The sequence below is a fragment of the Dendrobates tinctorius genome, unplaced genomic scaffold (assembly GCF_039654945.1).
Source record: "Dendrobates tinctorius isolate UK_male_01 unplaced genomic scaffold, ASM3965494v1 ptg000572l, whole genome shotgun sequence".
Taxonomy (NCBI): domain Eukaryota; kingdom Metazoa; phylum Chordata; class Amphibia; order Anura; family Dendrobatidae; genus Dendrobates; species Dendrobates tinctorius.
In genome coordinates, this window is record NW_027362230.1 from 666144 (window position 1) to 692102 (window position 25959).

General features: G+C 42.8%; 1 protein-coding gene across 1 annotated transcript in view; it reads right to left on the reverse strand.

Moving 5' to 3' along the window:
• The window catches only part of DNER (delta/notch like EGF repeat containing), a 344793-nt gene that overhangs the window by 160804 nt on the left and 158030 nt on the right, over positions 1-25959 (reverse strand). The window contains 1 exon segment of the mRNA XM_073565181.1: positions 8821-9102. Coding sequence (XP_073421282.1) covers positions 8821-9102 — 282 coding nt within the window.

The following is a 25959-nucleotide window of genomic DNA, read 5'->3' on the forward strand; positions in this document are numbered from 1 at the left end:
ATAAAGAAGTAGTGTGTTTCAGGTGTGCATTAAAATACATCCACAGGTGTGTCTCTAATTAACTCAGATGTTGCTAAAAAAGCTTCCAAACACACATATATCATCATATGGGCAGTCCAGAATTGTTTAAAGGCATAGTAATCTTAGTGTTTGTAAACCTTTGTCTTTGCAGTAAGTAATAAAAAAATGCCTTAAAACATTCTCTCACTTTCATGATTCTGGCATTTGGCAAATAGTAATAATTATGGTAATCCTAATTGACCTAAAATGGGAAAGGTTTATTCCAATTGCATGTCAGTTATTGAGAAAAACATGCATATGTGTCTTATTATATAGTGTATGTAAACTTCTGGTTTCAACTGTGTGTTCTCATATTAGTCGAACCTTTTAGAAGCAGCTTTGTTCTCCAATAGTAGATGAATTATTTAAAAGCAGATATTTACTCCTCCTTTATCTGGGCAGCATAATACACAGGGACATACTATTATGTGGCACCCCAGCAGTCTGGTTGCCACAGTGGCATTGCCTCCCTCCTGGGGGGGGTGATCACATGCCTGGAAACAGAGAGGAGTTCCCTGATCAGGTAACCACTACACACACCACTTTCCTACTCCAGACCAGAAGGGGGAGCTCTGAACCCTGTTTTAGGGGAGCTACCAGCAAGTTCTGGGCTAGGGGAGGAGTTAGTTAGTTGAGTCTGGGAGTGAGAAGGAGCAGGAAGCATGAAGGAGCTGCTCCCCAGACAAAAGTAGAGAGAGGAAAGGAGAAAGAGCTAAGAAAAGCCTGGGGAAGAGGAGCTGTAAGGAAGCTCACCCCAGGTCAGTGCGCTGGATACTGGATACCGGAGTCCATGGCTGTCTGGGAACGACAGTCTCAGTAGCCAAATCTGGAGAGCAGGAGACTGCAGGCCTCCTGGCCTCATCAAAACCCTAGAGGCACAGCAGCATACGAGAGCCTGGAGCTGCCACAGAGGAAGAGGCTAAAGCTGCCTGCCATAAGGGCAATTACTAAGGACTGTAGAGAACAGAGGACTGAGTATAGCTTCAAGCTGCAGGGACCTCAGACACTAGCGCAGAAAGGAGGCCTCCAACAACACTTGGTTCAAGGGACCCTGATCTGCTTTCAGGCTGCTGGATCTCCATTTCCATCTGTACCAGTGCTTCATTCTGCACCTCAAGCCTTCAGTAAAAGGTAAAAGGAACAGTAACTCTTGTGTCTGCAGTTATTGATAACCCACATGCAGCCTTGCACTACGGTTATCCACCATCCTGCGCTTACACTGCCCTGGGGTTAAGCTCTGCCTGTGGAGAGCTGAACCAACTCTGCTGCATCATCACCTGCCGCAGTGGTCTGTACAAGAAGCGACAGCTAACACCTTTATTGCCGAGTACCACAGGTGACATCACAAACTTATCTACACATAGACTTTATTCCTCATCAGTTCTTATTTTACATGGACACTCAGGGCCATGGACCGGGTCCCCGCTACTGTGACACTTCCCCTTTAAGTACCGACCCAGTAACGAGTATCCCACAGCCCTAGGGGTGCTCCAATTACATGGCTGCTGATAATAGAATGCTATATTTAGTAAAGTACATTTTTGTTTAATTTGCATTTCAGTAATTCACTGCCCATTAGGATACATTGATGAATTCACCATGTTTATACTTTGCTTTAGGCAACGTTTTCAGCACAACACTCCATTTAACTTTCACATGTAGAATCAGCGTCTTTTTCACAAATGGTATTTGCAAGACCAAAAAATCTCACCAGAATGTCCTCTCACTGTGGCTAAATAAAAAAATAAAACCTGTTAAGCTGTAATTCTTGAAGGGATTCATCTAATATGATAATGACATCTAGAAAAGTCTTATAATTTCATTCACTATCACCTTTTGTGTGTTTGACAGAATCGATAGAGAGTCTTAAAATGTGTGTTTACACGTTGTGATTATATTGTTTTTTACCACAAAACTCACAAAACTACCAAATATTAGCAAAATTGCATCCTCTAGCCCAGTGAAAACAGCCTCTAAGTGTCCCTGCACTGCCACACGGTCGCCATGGGGCCCATGAGTCAGGGAGGCCCGATGCCAGTGTAGGAGGACAATGGGCAGTGGATTATACTATATAGAGTATAGACTATGGAGAGTGCATTATACTATATGGAGGACTATGGGGAGTGCATTATACTATATGGAGCACTAAGGGTGCATTATGCTATATGGAGGACTATGGGGAGTGCATTATACTATATGGACAACTATGTGGAGTGCATTATACTACATGGAGGACTATGGGCTGCATTATACTATACGGAAGGCTATGTGGGGGCTATTATAATATTTAGAGGGCTATGTGGAGACCTTTATATTGTGTGCAAGCAATTATACAGTGGCAAGGCTTGTGTGGGGTCCATCATACTGTGTGGACGGCTGTATCGGGGCCATTATACAGTGGGGAGAGGTGTGGGGCCATTATATAGATGTAGGCTCATTATACTGCATGGAGTGTTGTGTGGGGGTCACAGTTGGGGGATCATACTGTGTTGGGGTCACCATACTTTTCTGGGGGATTTGTGGAGTGGGGTACAGTAGGGTCATCATTTTGTGCGTGTGGAGGAATTCACTGTGGGAGTATCTTACAGTGTTTGTAGGGCTCTTTTGTTGACATCATACAGTTGTGCTCAAAAGTTTACATACCCCAGCAGAATTTTTGATTTCTTGGCTTTTATCAGAGAATATGAATAATAACACCAAAACTTTATCTCCACTCATGGCTAGTGGTTTGGTAAAGCCATTTATTGTCAAACTACTGTGTTTTCCCTTTTTAAATCATAATAACAACCCAAAACATCCAAATGACCCTGATCTGATCAAAAGTTTACATACCCTGGTGATTTTGGCCTGATAACATGCACAGAAGTTGACATAAATGGGTTTGAGCGGCTACTAAAGGTAATAACCTCCCCTGTGACCTGTTTGCTTGTAATCAGTGTGTGTGCATAAAAGCTGAGTGAGTTTCTGGGATCCAGACAGACTCTTGCATCTTTCGCCCAGTCACTGACGTTTCTGGATTGTGAGTCACGGGGAAAACAAAAGAATTGTCATTGGATCTACGGAAAAAGGTAGTTGAGCTGTATAAAACAGGTAAGGGATACAAAAATATATCCAAGGAACTGATAATGCTAGTCAGCAGCCTTCAAACTGTGATTAACAAATGGAAAATCAGGGGCTCTGCAAAAACAAAACCACGGTCAGGTAGACCAACAAGAATTATGTCCACAACTGCCAGGAAAATTGTTCGGGATGCAAAGAAAAACCGACAAATAACATCAGCTGAAATACTGGACTGTCTGAAAACTAGTGGTGTGGCTGTTTCTAGATGCACAATAAAGAGGCACTTGAAGAAAAATGGGCTGAATGGTTGAGTTACCACAAGAAAGTCATTACTGTGCAAATGCCACAAAGTATCTTGCCTACAATATGCAAAACAGCACAGAAACAAGCCTCAAAACTTCTGGAACAAGGTAATTTGGAGTGATAAGACCAAAATTGAATTTTTTGGCCACAACTATAAACGTTACATTTGGTGAGAGGTCAACAAGGCCTATGATGAAAGCAACACCATTCGTGCTGTAAAGCACAGAGGTGGATTGCTGATGTTTTGGGGATGTGTGAGGCAAAGGAAACTTGGTCAAAGTTGAAGGAAAGATGAATGCAGCACATTATCAGCAACTACTGGAGGCAAATTTGTAATCATCAGCTCGGAAGCTGCACATGGGACGTACTTAGACAATCCAACATGACAACAATCCAAAACACAAGGCCAAGTCGACCTGTCACTGGCTACAGCAGAACAACGTGAAGGTTCTGAAGTGGCCATCTCAATCTCCTGACCTCAATATCATTGAGCCACTCTGGTGAGATCTCAAGCGCGTAGTTCATGCTAGACGGCCCTGGAATTTACAGGAACTGGAGGCTTTTTGCCAAGAAGAGTGGGCAGCTTTACCATCTGAAAAAATAAAGAACTTCATCCACAACTACCACAAAAGACTTCAAGCTGTCATTGATGTTAGAGGGGGCAATACATGGTATTAAGAAATGGGGTATGTAAACTTTTGATCAGGGTCATTTGGATGTTTTGGGTTGTCATTATGATTTAAAAAGAGAAAACACAGTAGTTTGACAATAAATGGCTTCACCCAACCACTAACCGTGAGTGGAGAAAACTTTTTGGTGTTATCATTCATATTCTCTGAAAAGGCCAAGAAAGCAAAAATTCTGCTGGGGTATGTAAAACTTTTGAACACAACTGTACTTTATGAGTGCAATGAAAGGGGAATCTAGGTCTCCAGTAGTAGGAAAATTAGAGGGCAACAGTACTACACAACAGGTGCAGTAATAGGGACACATATGGAAGCAGCGGCTCAGCATTGGGGTATCAGCAGGATGAGGAGTTTATACAGGTTGTGAATAGATGGAAACGGTGCTCGAAATATGACAAGTCAGATGTGTCTTTGTTGTAATCTCTGCAGGCGAGTCCTGGCTGGAAGAAGTTGCCATGGGCGAGATGGAAAATATGGGAAAAGTGAACGACTCCATCCGAAAGAAAGTCACCTGTAAGTCACTACATATAACTGTATTGTATTATTTTCAGTAACAGTCCGATCATCCGCTGCGATTCTACTACATCCACTATTAGGGTGCACCGCCATAGTTGAAATCAGGGTTACCTGGTTAGGAGCCTACTTAGAAGTTTTGCCGCCCCCTGACCCAAACCCATAGCTACACCTCTGATACTGTCATACCCTGAGGGCATTTCTAGACCTCTGCATGCCATAGCAGCTCATTGGAACCGTACAATCTTGTCACAGGAAGGTAAACAATGACTACCAGTAATAATTGCTAAAAAGATGATCATGCCGCTTAAAGGGGTTTTCCCCACATACTAAGTACATTTTAATTAATAGAACTTGGAATAATAAGCATTTCCACAATTGGATGTTATTAAATAAAATGTTCCTGTGCTGAGATAATCTTATAAATGTGCCCCTGCTGTGTACTGTGTAAGGGCTGTGTCTGACCGTGCAGGAACATGGTCTGATCACAGCTCCTGGGCAGGGGAGGAAGCAAAAGAGTATACAGGCAGAACAGAATGCGGTTGCAATTTATTCTGTGAGGTAAAACAGATTAATATGTGCTGATTATTTTTAAACATGTTTTACCTCATAGACGATGTTTCTGTACAGTCAGACACAGCCATTACACAGTGCACAGCAGGCGAATATTTATAAGATTATCTCAGCACAGGAACATTTAATTTAAACACACCAAATTAACAAACTTATTGTTATTCCAAAATGTATTGATTAAAATGTACTCCTTCAATTATCGCCAATATTCCTACTTACTGACCTGAGATATAAGGTCCTCAGTGGGTGAAAATGCTGCAGCTATACGTTCTGCACTATAGCGGACATCTTGCTGCATCAGCCACGATCATTGTTGGCACCAACCATGGCTGTCAATAGTGACTGGCATCTGGACGGTTAACAAAGTGTTTGTGCTCCCTCTTTAAACCCATTGAACCATGAGATCGTGATTGTGTAGTTCTGATGGTTGCCATGGCAATCCAAGGCCAAGTACTGGCCTAAGAGTGTGCTGGCTATAGTGGCCTGATCAGATGTTAGCAACATGTTAGTGGGAAAAATATAGTTTTTCATTACTGTCATTCCAATTTGTGTTAAGTACTCAAAAGCACCTGAAGAGTTAAAGTACCCGACCGCTGTTTTGGAGATGTTGAGGGGTGCTGCTGCTTGAAAAATGGTCTCACTTTTGGAGGTTTTCCAATATGTACAGGTAAACAATTTCAATTACAATGTTGTAAGGGTTCTCAAAGTCAAATCATACATATATATCCCTTAAAAATGGTACTTTATTGTTTAAAAAACCACAAATGTGGTATACACCAGAAAAAGCGTGACTAAAGATGAAAAACAAAAATTAAAGTGTTCAAACAAACAAGCCCATACTAAGGTGACACCTTGGAATCCCTCGTAAAGACTAAGCTGTATCCTGCCTGTCCGCGGAGGTTGGCACCCTAGGGGGGAACGTTGTGGCGCCCCCGCTCAACGATGGCTGTCCCTAGGGGCCCTGATAAGCCCTACCGCCACTAGTGGTCCCTTCTACCCGATGCAAGATATGGGAACCCCTATCTCTAGACAGAGACCAAGCTGCTCTAAAGAGGACCCTGTGTCCCAAAGCAAAGAGGTTAAAATTACATAGAACACATATGGCAATCGGTGGTCAGATTAGAGCAAGAGACATCATAATAGAAAAAACAGTTTGTGAATAGTGCCTCAATCTCATGTAGAAGATCTCTTAATATACAGAAAAGGCACTGACTCTAATAAGTCATAACACACAGAACGGATAAAGGCTATATCCCATTGCTGTATAAATACAGAAAAAATGCAGAACTGCCACAGCGATACTCATCTGCATTTTCTGCCACCTGCCAACAACCAGTTAACGCCTCAACGCGTTTCGCCTTATTAGGCTCATCAGGAGGCCCGATGCTGCGATATCTTGTGTCCCATAAAGGTGCAAATAGCTATTTAGAGTCAGTGCCTTTTCTGCTCTTTAGAGCAGCTTGGTCTCTGTCTAGAGATAGGGGTTCCCATATCTTGCATCGGGTAGAAGGGACCACTAGTGGCGGTAGGGCTTATCAGGGCCCCTAGGGACAGCCATCGTTGAGCGGGGGCGCCACAACGTTCCCCCCTAGGGTGCCAACCTCCGCGGACAGGCAGGATACAGCTTAGTCTTTACGAGGGATTCCAAGGTGTCACCTTAGTATGGGCTTGTTTGTTTGAACACTTTAATTTTTGTTTTTCATCTTTAGCCACGCTTTTTCTGGTGTATACCACATTTGTGGTTTTTTAAACAATAAAGTACCATTTTTAAGGGATATATATGTATGATTTGGCCAATATGTACAGGTACCCTGAAGTCACTTCAAAACTGAATAAGACCCTAAGAAACAAGTTTTGTAAATTTCCTTGAAAAATTTTAAATTTTGCTGAAAAAAAAGAGAAGAATTTTTTTTTTAAATTTCCTAACAAAATAAAAGGACATTTGACGAATGGCGTCGATATAAAGCGGACATGAAGTAAAAGTTATCTACTATTTTGTGGAGTGTGACTGGATTAAAGGGCTAAACATTCAGTTTGAAAACTGAAGTTTGAAAATTGTAAATTTTGTAAAATTGGGATACGTTGAAACATTTAAGAGTTATTGCCAGATAAAGTAACATTGGCCAGATTTGATCAATAATAGGTTAAAAAATAAAGTAGATTTATTGCTACGGGCAATAGGGCCATTTTTTAATGTTTTTTTAATGTCTTAAAGAGACAACACAGTTTTCCGACTAATCTCCTAACTGTGGATAATTTATCCATGGGATACCATTGTATTGATTCAATTTGCAAAAGCTTGGAAATAGGATTCAGTTTGTCTGTAGTCTCCGACTTAGAAACTAAAGTCTGTGATCAATTCCTAGTTACTTCTCTTCATCTTTCAGGTGAAGGAACTTTCCACATGAAAGGTATCTTTTCCATAGCCTCGTCCTAAGAAAGATCTGTCATTAGGCTTAATAACAAGGTTCTAGATAGGCTGCAGTTCATAAATGAAATATAGCCCGGCTGGTGATTTATTTAGTGGCCCGGGATCATTGGCTGGCTCCTGCCTAGATCTGGTCATACACATGTACAGTAAAGAGGACCTGTCAGCTAGTCTGCATTAGGAAATGCTTGTATTACTCATGAATGTAGAAAGAACGAGTGGCACGTCCAAAAATAAAATGTCGGTATCTCATTGCATATAAAAACCTTGAATACGTACGGTTCACATGGTCTTGATCGACTGACGCGTTTCTGGCATAAGTATAACGTCCTCACTCATCGTCTATTCATTTCTCTATGCACTAAAGAAGATATCATCATTTTATTGTTTTGGATGTACCACTCTTTCTTTCTACATTTGTGAAGTGGAGGGTTCGATGGAGTGCTGGCACCCATGTACACCAAACCGGGATTCAACATTGGATTATGGATGTACCAAGCCCAGGTACCATTTGCTCTGTATGAATTATTCCCCATGAACCAACATTGTTGAATCATCGCTTCTTAAAACTAAGATTTGTGCCATTCCTCTGTTATACCTACTGGAAATATATGGAAAAACTGACATCTGAGCCATTACATTCCCCTTATCCCCTCTAATACCGTCCAACTAGCAGTGCATAAGTGTACATGAAGGAACTATGGAGAATAGGAGTAGTAACCACATGTTGCTTATGTTGCTTTCTACGGGTATCGGAAAATGGTGCAATTTTTTTTAACAAACTTTGGAATTTTTTTCACCACTTATATAAAAAAGAACCTAGACATGTTTGGTGTCTATGAACTCGTAATGACCTGGAGAATCATAATGGAAGGTTAGTTTTAGCATTTAGTGAACATAGTAAAATAGCCAAACAAAAAACAATTGTGAAATTGCACTTTTTTTTTGCAATTTCACTGCACTTGGAATTTTTTTCCCTGTTTTCCAGTATATAATATGTTAAAACAAATGGTGTCGTTCAAAAGTACAATTCGTCCCGCAAAAAGCAAGCCCTCACAAGGCCATAGTGACCAAACAATAAGAAAGTTATGGCTCTGGGAAGAAGGGGAGCAAAAAACAAAAACAACAATACCTCCGGTCATGAAGGGGTTAAATTCATAGATCTTGGAATTTGTTAGCTTCTTGAGTATCACTCACCTGTACTTCATCCCATAGAAGGGTTGTCACCTTCTGACCAATCTTTGGTCTCCACGTTGGCATTGCCATGACAGCTGGAGACTGAGGCATTTCGGATGTAGGCTCTTTTGTGGTTTGTTGGAGCGGGGGCATTTCGGTGACAGAGGTGTCGGTGGGGTCTGTAGGTGGCGTATTGCAGGTGACTCCAGTGAATCCATCACTACAGATACACAAGTAACTATTCCCGAGGACACTGCAGTTTCCATGGATACATGGCTTGTCCGCACAGGGGTCTGAAATAAACTGCAAGGAATAAAAGCAAATATTAGTAAGAAATGTAAGATCTGCAAACTCTTACAATATATGTTCCTGGAAAGAAATAAATTAAATACAAGGAATAAAGGGATGTGCTCATCTTCATTCTTCAGGGGCGCACCGCTCCTCTGCCTCCCAGTTTCATGCTTTCAGGGGACGGTGTTCTCCTGAAGACTGACAGTTCAGACCATTGACATTGCTGGGCCACTGGTCTGAAATGTGCGCTCTTCCATGCTGCAAAAAAAGGTCTCTGCAGTATCGGAGGAGCGCAGGGGCCCAGGACGAATCCACAGATACAGCCATCTCTATAGCATGGAGTAGAGCTTGAAAGCTGTATTGCACTGGTCCCCAACCTTTCCTACCTCGAGAGCCACATTTAGATCTGATAGATGGTCACAAGCCACATTCAGTGGGACCCCTCTAATACCATAGTGACACCAAGAACTCCACAGTTCCAATATAATGACAGCCAAAGCTTCCCAATAGAATTCGTGCCAAAACTCTGGGACCCCGGGCCCCCATAGGCAGGATACTTAATTCCAGAGGTTCCCATTTTACCCTGTTTTGGTATTCTTGCATCAAGCACATTCACCACACTATCACACTCAGGTCAAACACACCTCTAACTAGCAATATCATACTATCTCTAGTTTACTATATTTATTCTCCACTCCAGTATATGAGCATCCACTAGATCTGCTCTTCTGTGCAGGACCACTCACAATAGTCACCATCCGAAGACCTGATCTTAATAGTTGTTTGATAACCCTCGCGCTAAAGCACCAAGCTGGCAAACCGCAGTGAGCCACACATTGTGGACTTGTAAACCACATGTGGCTCCCGAGGTTGGGGACCTCTGCTGTACAACGATAGACTGGAAAGGTGGCCACAAGCTTTACACCACTGAATTAAAGATACCTCTGTTCTTGAGAATGAAGAGAATTATTTGATAAGAGGTAAATTACCTTGTTTTTACAAGCACTTGGCAATTTTACCCATTTCAGACAACCCCTTTGAAGAATAACTATAATTTTAACTATCAATTTCATAATTAGTACACATTGAAATAAAAAAATTGTAATATGTCATCAGAGAAATCTGCTTCTTTTTCTGCCAGGACTGATCACTCATTCTCAAAATTCTCAATTCCCAGGTAAAATTTATATTCAGTGAAGAGCGATTGTCACATTACTGAGAGAGGAGCTGGCAACTGTAAATTCTATGTAGTGGGGGAAGGGCGAGGAGGGAGGAGCTAGAGGCAGAGCTCCTCCTCCCTTCTTCATAGAGTCTTATCAGTAAAAACTAATGGCAGTCCGGTTCTTTTTGTTGATCTGCATCATTTGGCTCTGCTCACCAAAAAATGGATCCCTATTAGATAAGTGTTCAATATAGATGGACACATTTAAAATGAAATTAAGGTAGCTGAAACCCCACCCAACCGTGACCAAAACCCCGCCTACTTACAGCCAGCCAATTAACCCGATGGGTTGGCAGGGTTTGGTTCAGGTAAGCATGGTTTCAGGCACCAAACACCATCATTTTACGCCCAGTGTGAGCCATTCAGAGAATTTTTTGGCACTCACTGGGATGCTGGCTCCCATCCGTCTCAACAGGGAGCCGACTCTTTGTCTAGGATCGGTCGCGAACGACCCACCGCTAGTAACAACTGCCATCTCAGTAATGTAACAATCTGTCTTCACTGAATACAGATTTTACCCATGAATTGGGAATAGTAAGAATGAGGGATCTGTCCTGGAGAAGAAAGAAACAGATTTACCTGATAAGATATATTACAAAGTATCTTATTTTAAAGGTAATCTGTCAGCAGGTGTTTGCTAACTCATCTGAGAGCAGCATGGTGTAGGCAAAGAGGAGCTGAATCCAACAATGTATCACTTAGATTACTGGGTGCAGCTGTTCTGACACAATCAGAGTTTTTAGATTTAGCAATGCAGCAGAGCTGAGAAAGCTGCCCCCGCCCACACCAGGCTCTGTGTATACATTGTCTATAGACAAAGAGCTGCTTATTGCAGGAGGGGGAGGAGTCAGACTACCAGGCATGAGCTGCTGTATCTTCAGCAGTCAGACAGTGATAATTACAAGATGATAAAACCTTCAGTCTAAGAAAACAACAGCACACAGCATGACACGTGACACACCTCTAAATTCTGTGTTTTAACTGCTATATCATGCTGTCCTCAGATTATGAAGCAACAACCTGCAGATTCCCTTTAATGTGTACTAATGATTTATTAAATAAAATTTAAAATGATGGTTACTCATCAGTCCTGAACTCACATAAAGGCCTCTATGAAAACATAGATTTCTAGAAAGAAAATATGTTGTGTTTTTTTTACCCTCAGTATCAGCTAAAATATTGGACATTATATTGGTGTCCACTTAAACCAGAGTTTGTTTTACTTGTGGAAGAATAAAGTGAGGCCTTTGATTACTGTGTGTAACAAGAACACTTTGTCTGAGACAGCTGTGATCAATAAGATACATGCTGCACCCCAAAAGGGACCAAACACCCCAGGGCTGTGCTACTAAATTAGACTGACTAGGATGAAGCCCGAGGACTCCAGGGGCCCATCTTTTTTTTTCTTAGGCTCTGCTACCAGTGTCATAACATAGGAGTCCAATGGTTGAAGGCACCTTGCGCCTGTGCCACAGCAATACATATACATATACATTCCTCAGATCGGACCGATATCACACCAGCGTCAGGGTTGTGACGCCAGGCTGCCTCCTCCCTTATTACACCATCAGGAGGAATATAGTCGTGAGCTTTATTGTGTGAGCGTAACCGTTCCAAATGGCGGCCAACGTGTACAAGCAGAAGATTTCACAGCCGAAAAGAAAATTAAGAATGATTGTCCCTTGCGAAAAGAGGTCTGCAGACTTTATTACAATTTGGGTATCAGTGAAAGATTGAGGTGCCGGAGAAACCTGAAATCTATGGGGTTAATATGGCCCTGGAACACTCTCATTTACAGACATTGGTTATGCATTTGTTGTTTTATAGTGAAGTAACACAACACTACTCCGGAATTATATAATTAAATTAGTTTTCTCACCGGAGAACATGTTGGTGTGTCGAATAGAGTGTGAAATAGAAGATACCTTCTCTTTTCAGCACTCTACTCAGAGTAAATAAATACTATGTAATAATACCATGGAATACTTTACCGTCACAACCAATTTGAAATATTGTTCTGGTATGTTCACATGGGACACATTGGTTGTAGAATTTCCTCAGTGACATTTCCTCAAGGACCTGCTCCTGTGACGTATGCTTATGTTGACAGGTTCTGCCGTATTCATTCTGTGTGTGGTGCTGGTGACAGAAGAGACTTTGGGACCAGAGGCTATGGACGGCACAGACTCTGTCCAGCCATTTAGATTAGGGTGGCTGGGACCTGCAGTGCCATCCAGTCTGGCTGTATGAGTATGTGTGGTGTCCGGCAGGAGTTATCAGCTCTTTGCTCCAGCCAACTGTAAAGCACCACACCCTATTTAAGCTTCCAGCCCATGGGCCAATGCTTCAGTCCAGATTCCTTTACAGTGGTTAAAGGGTGAAGGATAAAAGTCACCCCTGCGATAGCTATTTTAGAACTGCCAGGTGACCGCTGACTGAGCCCCATTACACTCAGTGGAGGTTCTGAATCAGCCGCAGCCCTATCTGCACTGAATTGTGCCAATGTTGATGCAGTTTCTGCCATGTACAGTGTACATACAGACTTTACTCTTTTCATTGCAAAGAATAAAATGTGCACTCGGTAGCATAAATTGACTTGCTGCGAATGTCAAATCTGCAGCACCAGACAATTTAAAAGGTAACTATGCTTTTAACAAACCTTTCATGAATCAATAATGCAAGGAAATATATGCAACTTTGGCTATATCTTATCAGAAAAAAAGCTTCTTTCTCTTTCACTTATAAGCCACTTCTTGCTTTCCTCTTTTTTTCTTTTTTTTTTTTTTTAAACTCTGTTTACTAAATGTATAGTAGTACATATGTAAAGGGTTGAAGGTTTTACCCCTTTAAAGCCCCCATGTTGTTGCTAAATATGTATATGTATTTATACTGTTGTTGCATAATATCGTGTTTAATGTGTATATTTCATGTTGCTGTATTATCCTTGTATAATATACTGTTTTGTTGCACCATGTACATGATAGGGACAGTGTAGCCTGTGATTCGGCCACTAGATGGGGGCGCTGAGTCCACTACTTGGTAGATATAGCTGTAGTACACATAAGAGTTAACTATAGGAGGGTTTAGCTGGGGAATAAGTCAGGAAGGTCTTCCTGTAGTAGTTAGTCAGGGGCCAGACCCCTTAGTGCTCGGGTGGCCTATATGCCCAAGCTGCCATATTGACCCCGTAACGTTCAAGCGTGTGCCCAGCCATCCAGGGTACACAGGGAAGAACAAAGAAGAAATTGACCATATCCGACAGGAAATTATCTCCCAATCCCCTCATACCATGCCCTGTCCTCCCTCCCCCACTGCATCTAGCTCACTCTCTGATTTTGCACCAGTCACAGAAGAAGTAGTAAGCAGGCTCCTTGCATCCTCTTGCACTACCACTTGCACCAGTGACCCCATTCCATCACATCTCCTCCAGTCCCTTTCCCCTGCTGTCACCTCTCACCTAACAAAATATTCAACCTCTCTCTCTCTTCCGGTATCTTTCCCTCCTCATTTAAGCATGCCATCATACAACCATTACTTAAAAAACCATCCCTCGACCAAAACTGTGCAGCTAACTATAGACCTGTCTCTAATCTTCCCTTCATCTCTAAACTCCTGGAATGCCTGGTCCACGCCCGTCTTATCCGCTATCTCTCAGATAACTCTCTTTTCGACCCTCTTCAATCTGATTTCCGCTCTTTACACTCTACTGAAACTGTCCTCACTAACGTCTCTAATGAGCTACTAACAGCTAAATCTAATGGTCACTACTCCTTGCTAACTCTCTTGGATCTCTCCACAGCATTTGACACAGTGGATCATCAGCTCCTCCTCACTATGCTACACTCCATCGGCCTCAAAGACACCGTTCTCTCCTGGTTCTCCTATCTCTCTGACCGCTCCTTCACTGTATCATTTGCTGGTTCCTCCTTCTCTTATCTTCCCCTTACTGTTGAGGTTCCTCAAGGATCAGTCCTAGGCCCCCTCCTCTTCTCTTTGTATACACCGCCCCTATTGGTCAAGCAATCAGTAGATTTGGTTTACAGTACCATCTCTATGCTGATGACACCCAATTATACACTTCTTATCCCGATATCACACCTGCCATTTTAGAAAACACCAGTGATTGTCTTACCGCTGTCTCTAACATCATGTCCTCCCTCTATCTGAAATTGAACCTATCAAAAACTGAACTCCTTGTGTTTCCTCCCTCTACTGACCTACCTTTGCTCGACATTGCCATCTCTGTGTGTGGTTCCACCATTAGTCCCCAGCAACATGCCCGCTGTCTTGGGGTCATACTTGATTCCGAGCTTTCATTCACCCCCCACATCCGCTCACTGGCTCGCTCTTGTTATCTGCACCTCAAAAACATTTCTAGAATTCAACCTTTTCTTACTTTGGACTCTGCAAAAACGCTTACTGTTTCTCTTATTCATTCTCGTCTGGACTATTATAACTCTCTACTAATCGGCGTCCCTCTTACCAAAATCTCCCCTCTCCAATCTGTCTTAAATGCTGCAGCCAGGATCATATTCCTCACCAATCGTTATACCAATGTCTCTACCCATTGCTAGTTATTACACTGGTTACCCACCCACTCCAGAATCCAGTGCAAACTTATTACTCACCCACAAAGCACTCTATGGCTCAGCACCACACTACATCTCCTCCCTCGTCTCAGCCGACTACCCTACCCTGCCCTCCGTTCTGCTAATGATCTGAGGTTAACATCCTCAATAACCAGAACCTCCCACTCCCGTCTCCAAGACTTTTCACATGCTGCACCAATTCTTTGGAATGCACTACCCAGGTTGATACGATTAATCCCCAATCCCCACAGTTTTACGCATGCCTTAAAAATGCATTTGTTCAGACTGGCCTACCGCCTCAACGCATTAACCTAACTATCCCTGTGTGGCCCATTTTACCATAATCAGGTTCCTCACAACATGTTCTCACATGCTTTATGCATTTAATAGCCCTCTGTGTCTGTACTGTTATATTCTTAGGCTGGTTCAAGCAGCATTACAGGAACACCCCATGGTTGGTCCGAACAATGAAAGCAATTGTTACCATCCACCTTTCGTGTCTCCCCTTTTTCCTTATAGACTGTAAGCTTGCGAGCAGGGTCCTCATTCCTCTTGGTATCTGTTTTGATCTGTGTTTATTGTTATGCTGTAATGTCTACTGTCTGTCCAAGTCCCCTCTATAATGTAATGTGCTGCGGAATATGTTGGCGCTATAGAAATAAAATTATTATTATTATTACAGCAGCAGGTCCCTTTAGTAAGGAGAGGAAAGGAAGAAGCAGAGAAAGGCACAAAGGTCACCGTAAAAGTGTACGGGCAGGTCACTCCAGAATGTGGAGGACAGCCTCGTGGGCTGGGTCTCTGATGTCTGGGCGAAACGGATGGGAGAACACCTCACCGTGGTAACGCTTGACAGGGAGGACACTGTGGGGTCGTCAGAGACGCTCCGTCCCGTGGAAACACTTAGTGACGCAAGGAACAGTGAAAGGAAAGATGAAGTAATGTGCCGTTTCTGTTGTGATGGAAATGCTGGAAACTATGTGGATGTGCCGTGTCCTGATGTAAATATATTCGTTCAGTTAAGAGTTGCCCTGGACTGTGTCTCTATTCATTGGGATCCAAGATCAGCTTCAAGTCAGCGCAGCAAAGAAGACACTGACAGCACCGTGAGTACTGATTGTACCACGCAAGAGAAAAGGTACTGTTTTCCTGTAGAGGGAGGCCAGGGTATACAATGCCCGAGATACTCGGCCACGACTACTGCCCTGGCCGACCTTTACACATACAGGCAATGATATCCAACAAATACCGTGAATTTAACACTTAACCAAAAAATAAAAACAACAAAAAAAACTCCCTCCCAGCCCCACTGTGTGCGAACTGAACTCTCACATAACGTCAATGACTATGATATTGGAACCCGATTATGAAGTATCTCAAATAAGTACCATGAGGTGTGTTCGAATTGTTTCCTCAATCTATCTTTAGTGTTGTCTGGTAATGTGGGAATGAACGACACCCAACTTTCAAAGAATTTCCCTGTCATTTTTTCTTTGTAAGTGTGTCTAGCCAATCCATTTTAAACAAAAGCATAATTTTGGATTGAATAAGTGTTAGTGGTGGGGGCACTGGGTTAAACCAATGATGGAGGATACTCTTCCTGATAGCTGAGGCCCAAATAATTAATGATGATCTAATCTGTCTCGATCTTTGTTATGCACTTTTTTATGTACTACACAGAATTTGATAACAATAGGTCGTCGTATTGAAAATTTTCATTTTTTTCCACAAAAATGTTGCTTTAACCCCAAATGTTTTACTTTTGCAAGAGGTAACATGAAAAAGTGGACAACAAATTTGTTACCCACTTTCTTTTGAGCGAGGCGATACTCCACATCTAATAAAGAAGTTCTGTTTGGACACACGGCAGGGCTCGGAAGAAAGAAACGGCATTTGGAATGTAAATTTGTGTAGAAAAAATTGCAGACATCATGTCTCATTTACAGAGCCCCTGAGGAACCAAAACAGCAGAAACCCCCAACCAGTGACCCCATTTTGGAAACTAGACCCGACCAGGAATTCATCTAGGGGAATGTTGAGCTTGCTGATCTCTTGCTTTATGGAACTTTTTAAAATGAGGATGTGAAAACGAAAATTACATTTTTTCTACTAAAATGTTATTTTAGTCATAAATGTGTTATTTTCACAATGGATAATAGGAAAAAACGGACCCTGTAATTTGTTACGCAATTTCTTCCAAACGCGAAGATACCCCATATGTGGTCAAAAACTGTTTGGGCACACGGCATGGCTCGGAAAGATAAGAGCACAATTTTGTCTGGAATAGATTGTGAATGCCATGTCGAATTTGCAGAGCCCCTGACACGTCAAAACAGCAGAAACCACCAAGTGACCCCCCCATTTTGGAAACTGGGCTCCTCAAACAATTGATGTACTGAGCTTTTTTTGCCTACAGGTGATTCACAAAACTTTATAACATTTAGATATGAAAAAAATAAATTTTTTCCACTACAATACTGTTTTAGCACCAAATTAATAATTCTATGAGGGGTAACAGGACAAAAAGGACCCCATAATTTGTTATTCAATTTTTACTGAACATGGCAGTATCCCACATATTCACTACTGTTGCACACGGCAGGGATCGGATGGGAGGAGCGCTGCCTGGATTTTAGAACGCAGATTCCGTTTGACTAGACTGTGGGGTCATTTAGCCAAGCCCCTGAGCAGAAACCCCCACAAGTGACCCCATATTGGAAACTTAATTGCCTAGGGAATTCATCTTGGGGTGTAGTTAGAATTTTGAAAGCACATGCGCCTCATAGAATTTAATAAAATTGGGATGTGGAGATATAATATTTTAGTAGTAAAAATGTAATTTTTGTATTTGCTGCAAATTTGTCAGGTACACAAGGGTTAATAGATGAAACTAGACCCCACAATGTAGTGCCCAATTTCTCATGAATGTGGTGATGCCCCAAATGTTGTCTGAAACTACTGTTAGGCCACACATCAGGACTGAGAATGCAGAAGTGCTATTTGGATTTTGGGGCCCTAGGATAATTTGTGGGCGACATTTGCAAAGCCCCGAAGGTGCCAGAACAGCAGAAAATGCCCCATAGTGATCTCATTGTAGGAATTGCACCTCTCAATGAATTAATCTACGGCTGCAGTAACTATTTTATAACATCCACACCAGGCTTTATTCTGAAGAATTGCAAATATGCCAGTCTAGTACCCATACATTGACCCTATAGTGTAATGCCGCCATGTATCGTAGCGCCCTCATATATTGTGACCCTGCAGAGTGTAAGACCCCCATATATTGTGCCCAGCTTGTGCTTCTGGCGACATGCACCCCATAAATTGTTAAATGTGATCTCCCTGCTACAATAATGCCAAACATGTGGCCGCTTACTGCAGTTTAGCCACAGTGGGGCTCAGAAGGAGGGGGCATTTGGAAGCACAGATTTCACTTGAGGGGATGTTGGAATCTTTTCCAGGGTCTTTCTTCTACCAGTAAAGTGGGAAGCTCCCATATTTCCAGTGACAGATGATGGACCTGAGTGGGGGCTGGTTTTGTGCGAGATAAATTAGGGTTTATTCGGGGTACATAACACTTTTTGATCGCTTCCAGTATAAGGCTGGGATCACATTCTTTTGTTCTATGCTGAGCACTTACATAGGGGTTTCTGTGTAAATGCCACAAAAATTTGATTCAAACGAAACCCCCAACAGAACCACCCAACTTGAGGCAGATGGAGACACTTTGTACTCCGTCTGGTGTCTGCTCCGGTGGTCTCCATCTTTTTAGGCGTCCATAGAACTGTGGTCGTCCACACTTGTGCACTAAGAAGACACCTAAAATGATGTGACACCGCCAGAACACAGACCAGTCCAAAGTGGCTCCATCGGCCTCATAAGTGGGTGGTTCCGTATAGGGTTTTGTCTAAATCACTGCTTTGGGAATTTACACAGTGCAACCCTGATGTAGGCGCTCAGTGGAAAGTGCAGGATATATGTGACCTGAGCCTTGTTCTGATTTTTGGGAGGCACAATGAACAAATAGACAGCAGTACAAGAGTAGTTATTATTTTTATGGGGTTCAACGTGTGATATAATCATAAGGCAGCTTGATTCTTGGGTCGTTGTGATTACATTTTTGTTTTGTTTTTTTTCTCTTTTTTGCGGTATTCGCCATACTGAATAAATAACAGTTTTACAGATTCGGCTGTTCCTGATGCGGAAATACCAGTCATCATGTGTACCTTTTTTTTGTTTATCACAAATCATAGAATCATGGAATCGTAGAGTTGGGAGGGACCTCCTGGGCAATCTGGTCCAACCCCCTGCTCAAAGGAGAATTCGCTAAATCATCCCAGACAGATGTCTGTCCAGCCTCTGTTTGAAGACTTCTATTGAAGGAGAACTCACCACCTCTCGTGGCAGCCTTTTCCACTCATTGATCACTCTAACTGTCAAAAGTTTTTTCTAATATCTAATCTGTGTCTTGTGAGGTAGCTCTGTCATTCACATAGGGGATCACTTGCTTGCAGCCACAAAAACCAGATCTGGCATGGGTTTTCCATAAAATAATCATAGTCCTTTCAATTTATTCAGCATCATAAACCATCAAAGCAACAGGAAACAGCATACAGTCAGCATAGTGTCCATTATAGAGTTCAGCTCTGTTATTCTGTAGTCATAGAAGTTATGCACTGTTCAATGCGCAGGCTTTCTAGCCACCAAGTTATCTCACCCTGTCAGGGTTTCTTCATGCTGCTTCACCATGCTGCACACGTTCATTCCCTCCAGGGAACTAACAGGCACACGTCGCCATTACTCACAGCCACTTCACAGGCTGTTAGCCAGGAAGCCCGATCTCAGCGGGACCTTCCACACTGGACCAACTGGGTCCCAGCATTCACCACATGTGACCTATCCTGGCCACCTTATATGGTCCGTAGCCACGCCCACCAGGTCACATGGCTATGACCTCATCACAGGTCCTTGAACCATTCAGACACTTTGGAATAGCGTTCTTAAACACACCACCTGGGTGGGCTTGTAGGTAACTGGGGTCGCCCGTCTCCCCAGTTACCTGGAGACTTCTCCCTGACACATTGACACAACATGTCAGCAGTATCACTGCTGATCAACACACACATCAGTCTCCATCTCAAGGTCACCCACCTTGCGATACATAATGGTCATTCATGACTCTGCCATTCATCCTCTCTCCTGGGAGATCCACACAGCACCCCATAGCGGACACAGTGGTCATTACACCACAGTCTCCTTCCAATCAGTTTCATCCCATTGCTTCTAGTCTATCCTTGTGCAAATGAGAATAAAGATGATCCTTCTACAATGTGACAGCCCTTGATATATTTGTAGACAGCTATTAAGTCTCCTCTCAGTCTTCTCTTCTGCAAGCTAAACCTTCCCAAATCCTGCAACCTTTCCTCATAAGACAGGGTTTGCAGACCGGTCACCATTCCGGTCGCTCTTTTCTGAACTAGCTCCAGTTTGTTGATGTCTTTTTTAAAATGTGGCGCCTAAAACTGGATACAGTATTCCAGATGAGGTCTGACCAAAGAGAAGTAGAGGGCAATAATGACTTCACTGATCTAGACTGTATGCTTCTGTTAATACATCCTAGAATTGCATTTGCCTTTTTTGCTGCTGCATCTCACTGTTGACTCATATTCAGTCTGTGATCTATTCGTACACCCAAGTTTTTTTCACATGTGCTGTTGCTTAGCCCTAGTCCTCCCATTCTGTATATGCTTTTTTAATTTTTATTGCCTAGATGTAGTACTTTGCATTTTTCCCGGTTAAAAACCATTGTTGGTTGCTGCCCACTGCTCCAGTTTATTTATATCTTTTTGAATCCTCTCTCTCTTCTCTAGTGTTAGCTATCCCTCCTAGCTTAGTGTCATCAGCAAATTTAATCAGTTTACCCTCAATTCCTTCATCTAAATCGTTGATAAAGATGTTGAACAATACAGGGCCCAGGACAGAGCCCTGTGGTACCCCACTTGAGACATTCTTCCAACTGGATGTGCAGCCATTTATGACCACTCTTTGGGTCCGATCACTTAGGCTAGTTTCACACTAGCGTTCTTGGGCGCAGTGCCGCCGCTAAGCCCCGCCCCTGGCCGCACCCCCTCCGGTCAGTTCCTCTGATCGCATGAGGCTGCATGCGATCAGTGTATCTTATATTTAGCGTTGGATACGCTGATCGTGCGCTGACTGTGCGCTGGTAAGATTTTGCTGGCGCTGCGCCCAGCGCACAAAAACGCGCTGTGTTGCATTGTGTCTCCCTCCGGATATATTAAGACCCCCATTGAAGAAGCAGTATTGCTGGGGAAGCAAGGGACATCGATGTGGAGGCCCTGTATTCCTCCATTCCACATGAAAGTGGTATAAGGAGAGTTCAACACTTCCTTGCCACAAGAGGGCGTTAATTCCAGGCCCATAATGAGTTGGTGGTGACCCTCCTGGACTTTGTTCTCCACAATAACTATTTTTTTTTGATAGGCGTGTCTTCCACCAGCTCAGGGGCACCGCTATGGGCAGCCCTTGTGCGCCCAGTTATGCAAATTTGTTCCTGGGCTGGTGTGAGGATAACTTGGTGTTCTCTGAAGTCCATGAGAAATATACGGTCCACATTGATATGTGGGCCAGGTTTTTTTGATGATATATTTATCTTGTGGAGTGGCACCAAGGAATTATTTCAAGAATTCATGCTGTCCCTGAATTGTAACAACATTGGGCTCAAGTTCACTTCTGATATACAGGAGAGACAATTACCATTTCTGGATGTAATGAGTACAAAATCTGCGAGGGATGACAGTTTGGAAACGGCTGTCTACAGGAAACCCACCGCCACCAACTCATTTGAGGTGAGAGAGTCACCAGCCATACCCCCTCAAAAGAGGCATTCCTAAGGGTCAATACCTTAGGTTAAAACGTAATTGCTCTAATAATGCTGATTTTAAGGTCAAGGCAGAGGATCTAAGACAAAGATTTCTATCCAGGGGGTATCCGGACCGGATGTTGAAGGAGGCATATCAATTTGCGAGCCATCAACCAAGGACTACGTTGTTAACTCCCCGCAATAGAGAAGACAGGGTACCAAAAGAAATGAGACTAATCTGTTCTTTTGATAATGGGGCACCGACAGTGAGACAGATCATTAAGAAACACTGAGGCATTCTTAAAGTGGATGAGGACTTGAGAGATGTGATTGGGGAAAGTCCCCAAATCACATATAGGAAGTGCCGAACCCTGAGTGATCGTTTGGTATACAGTCACTTTGCCCCACCGAAACAGGAAACGTGGCTACCAAGGAAACCGGTAGGCTGCTACAAATGCGGAAACTGTGTGGCATGATGATGCCCTGATGCTGGAATGCTATATCTTAGGCTGGTTTCACATTCGCGCTTTTTAAGCGCACGCACGGCCGGGGGTAGCTCCGGCCGTGCGTGCGCTTAAAAAGCGCGAATGTGAAACCAGCCTAACACCAATGGTGAGACCAAACCATTTTTTATTGAGCACTGGTTCACATGAGCACTTTTTTGTAATGTTTTTGTGTTATGTCCTTTTAATGGTTCATTAAAGGTTATGTTTTAATTTACTTCATGTGGGATACTCTCCAGGCTGTGTACAACATTTAACCCCTGAGGGTTTTTTGAATAGTGTTTAAAAAGCTCACACTATAGCTGAGTGCACATAACTCATAAAAAGGGCATCCATAAGTTATCAGCCAAAGTCATCCAGGAGGGGGAGTGGAGTGATTACGCAGGGAATAACCCTGAAGATGATGAGGCCCATATAGGAAATCACCCCCCACCATCAGAGATTAAATATCTTTCACGTTTTCCCTCAAAAGTCGATTTTCAGTCCTTGATGGCCGAAATTAAAGACGCATGCAGATCTGAAATAGCTTGCATCCGTCAAGACCTGCAGCTCTTGTCCAGTCAGATTGATTCTTTGGAGGGGGATCATGATCTCACCAGATCTCACTTGGCTGACCTACATCAGTCGTCCATTCTGCAGCAAAAAACTGTTAAAGAACTCAGGGTTCAATTGGAGGATCTGGACAATTGGGGCAGGAGATGCAATATCAGAGTGAGCTTCCGTCAAAACGTCTCTCCTTCCTAAGCTGCTGTATTACTTTGAAACTCTACCGGTTAAGTTTCCATGAGTGAACTTAAGGTCCTACAAGCGTCCATAATGAGGTTCATTTGGAACGATATCTAAGCGTGTCCTCATCTCCCATAAGTCACAAGTGGGTCTTTCGATCCCGGATGTTGTTAAATATTATTGGGAGACCCACTTCCGTAGGATCCCCTCGTGGACTTCGTTATGGGCTTACAACAAGGGGACAGAGAGAGAAAAATTATGGATGGCTCCTGTCCACACAAACTCGTTATTGTGGTCACCTTTATCCACTAAAATAACAGTATCCTTGTTGGGCCCCAAGCAGTTCACGGGGAGGTGTGGACTGCTTGCATGAAAAAGTTTTCCCTGACCTCCACTAATTCACCTATGATTTCTTTTATATATAAGCCTTTGATGCCAAATAGTCTGGACTCTATAATGCTCCACCCGTGGATTTCTGCGGGATTGTTCAGGTTTGCGGATTTGGTTGACCGGGACACATTGGAGCTTCTTCCATTTGACATCATCAAGTCTCAATTTGCGATTTCTAACAAAGAATTCTTTCAGTACCTGCAAATCAGACATTTTGCCTTCTCGCTTTTTGGTGGTTTGAGAGTGTCTATGCCTACTGATTTTGAGAGAATCTACAGAAAGAAAAATAAAGGATGGAATCTCCAGCGCTGGACTTCAGTTAAAAATACATCATTTATTGTAAATTCTTAAAATCGAACAGAAAAAGTGTGGATAAGGACATACAGGCAGATGGGGTCTCTGGTGGTCTCTGGTGGTTGGAGACCACCAGAGACCCCATCTGCCTGTATGTCCTTATCCACACTTTTTCTGTTCGATTTTAAGAATTTACAATAAATGATGTATTTTTAACTGAAGTCCAGCGCTGGAGATTCCATCCTTTATTTTGCTTCAGTCAACACCCCTGATCAAGGTGACTCCGTGCGCAGGAGGATTATGGATCGCAACCGAGACTGGTGAGCTGACCTCCCTTCATTTTCCCTATCCTTCTATAATTAAATCTACAGAAAGGGCACGTCGGCCAGGGGATTAATTTTGGATATTTACCGAATACTGAATTCTCCTCAGGATGGCCAGCAACTTAAACACCCTTATATGTGTAGATGGGAATCTATCTTGGGGAGAAGTATACCGCCCCAGTGTTGGCAGACCATATGGGAAAAGGCATCCAAATCCTCTATACAGTGGGGAAAAAAGTATTTATTCAGCCAACAATTGTGCAAGTTCTCCCACTTAAAAAGATGAGAGAGGCCTGTAATGGACATCATTAGTAGACCACAACTATGAGAGTCAAAATGAGAAAACAAATCCAGAAAATCACCTTGTCTGATTTGGCAAGATTTATGTTTCAAATTATGGTGGAAAATAAGTATTTGGTCACCTAAAAACATGCAAGATTTCTGTCTCTCTCAGACCTGTAACTTCTTCTTTAAGAGGCTTCTTTATCCTCTACTCATTACCTGTAGTAATGGCACCTGTTTGAACTTGTTATCAGTGTAAAAGACACCTGTCCACAATCTCAAACAGTCACACTCCAAACTCCACTATGGCGAAGACCAAAGAGTTGTCAAAGTATACCAGAAACAAAATTGTAGCCCTGCACCAGGCTAGGAAGACTAAATCTGCAATAGGCAAGCAGCTTGGTGTGATGAAATCAACTGTGGGAGCAATAATAAGAAAATGGAAGACCTACAAGACCACTAATATTCTCCCTCAATCTGGGGGTCCATGCAAGGTCTCATCCTGTGGGGTAAAAATGATCCCAAGAATGGTGAGCAAAATTCCCAGAACCACACGAGGGGACCTAGTGAATGACTTGCATAGAGCTGGGACCACCATAACAAAGGCTACCATCAGTAACACACTACACCGCCAGGACTCAGATCCTGCAGTGCCAGACATGTCCCACTGTTTAAGACACTACATGTCTGGGACCGCATGAAGTTTGCTAGAGAGCGTTTGGATTATCCAGAAGAGTATTGGAAGAATGTCATATGGTCTGATGAAACCAAAGTAGAACTGTTTGGTAGAAACAAAACTTGTTGTGTTTGGAGGAGACAGAATGCTGAGTTGCATCCAAAGAACACCATACCTACTGTGAAGCATGGGGGTGGTAACATCATGCTTTGGGGCTGTTTCTCTGCAAAGGGATCAGGACGACTGATCCATGTACATGAAAGAATGAATGGGGCCATGTTTCGTGAGAATTTGAGTGCAAACCTCTTTCCATCAGCAAAGGCATTGAAGATGAAACGTGAATGGGTCTTTCAGCATGATAATGATCCCAAGCACACCGCCAGAGCAACGAAGAAGTGGCTTCGTATGAAGCATATGAAGGTTCTGGAGAGGCCTAGCCAGTCTCCAGATTTCAATCCCATAGAAAACCTTTGGAGGGATTTGAAAGTCCGTGTTGCCCAGCGACAGTCCCAAAACATCACTGCTCTAGAGGAGATCTGCATGGAGGAATGGGCCAACACACCACCAACAGTGTGTGCCAACCTTGTGAAGACTTACAGAAAATGTTTCATCTCTGTCATTGTCAACAAAGGATATATAACAGAATATTGAGATGAACTTTTGAATGACCAAATACTTATTTTCCACTATAATTTGAAAAATAAATCTTGCCAAATCAGACAAGGTGATTTTCTGGATTTGTTTTTTTCATTTTGACTCTCATAGTTGTGGTCTACCTATGATGTCAATTATAAACCTCTCTCATTTTTTTAAGTGGGAGAACTTGCACAATTGGTGGCTGACTAAATACTTATTTTCCTCACTGTATGTACTCTCTACAAGGAAAATCAGTATTAAATACTAATGTTTTGGTATCTTACCCCTGATTTACTCTACAGATTGAATCCTCAACTCTTAAAATCTGTGCTGGCGTTGTGGTTC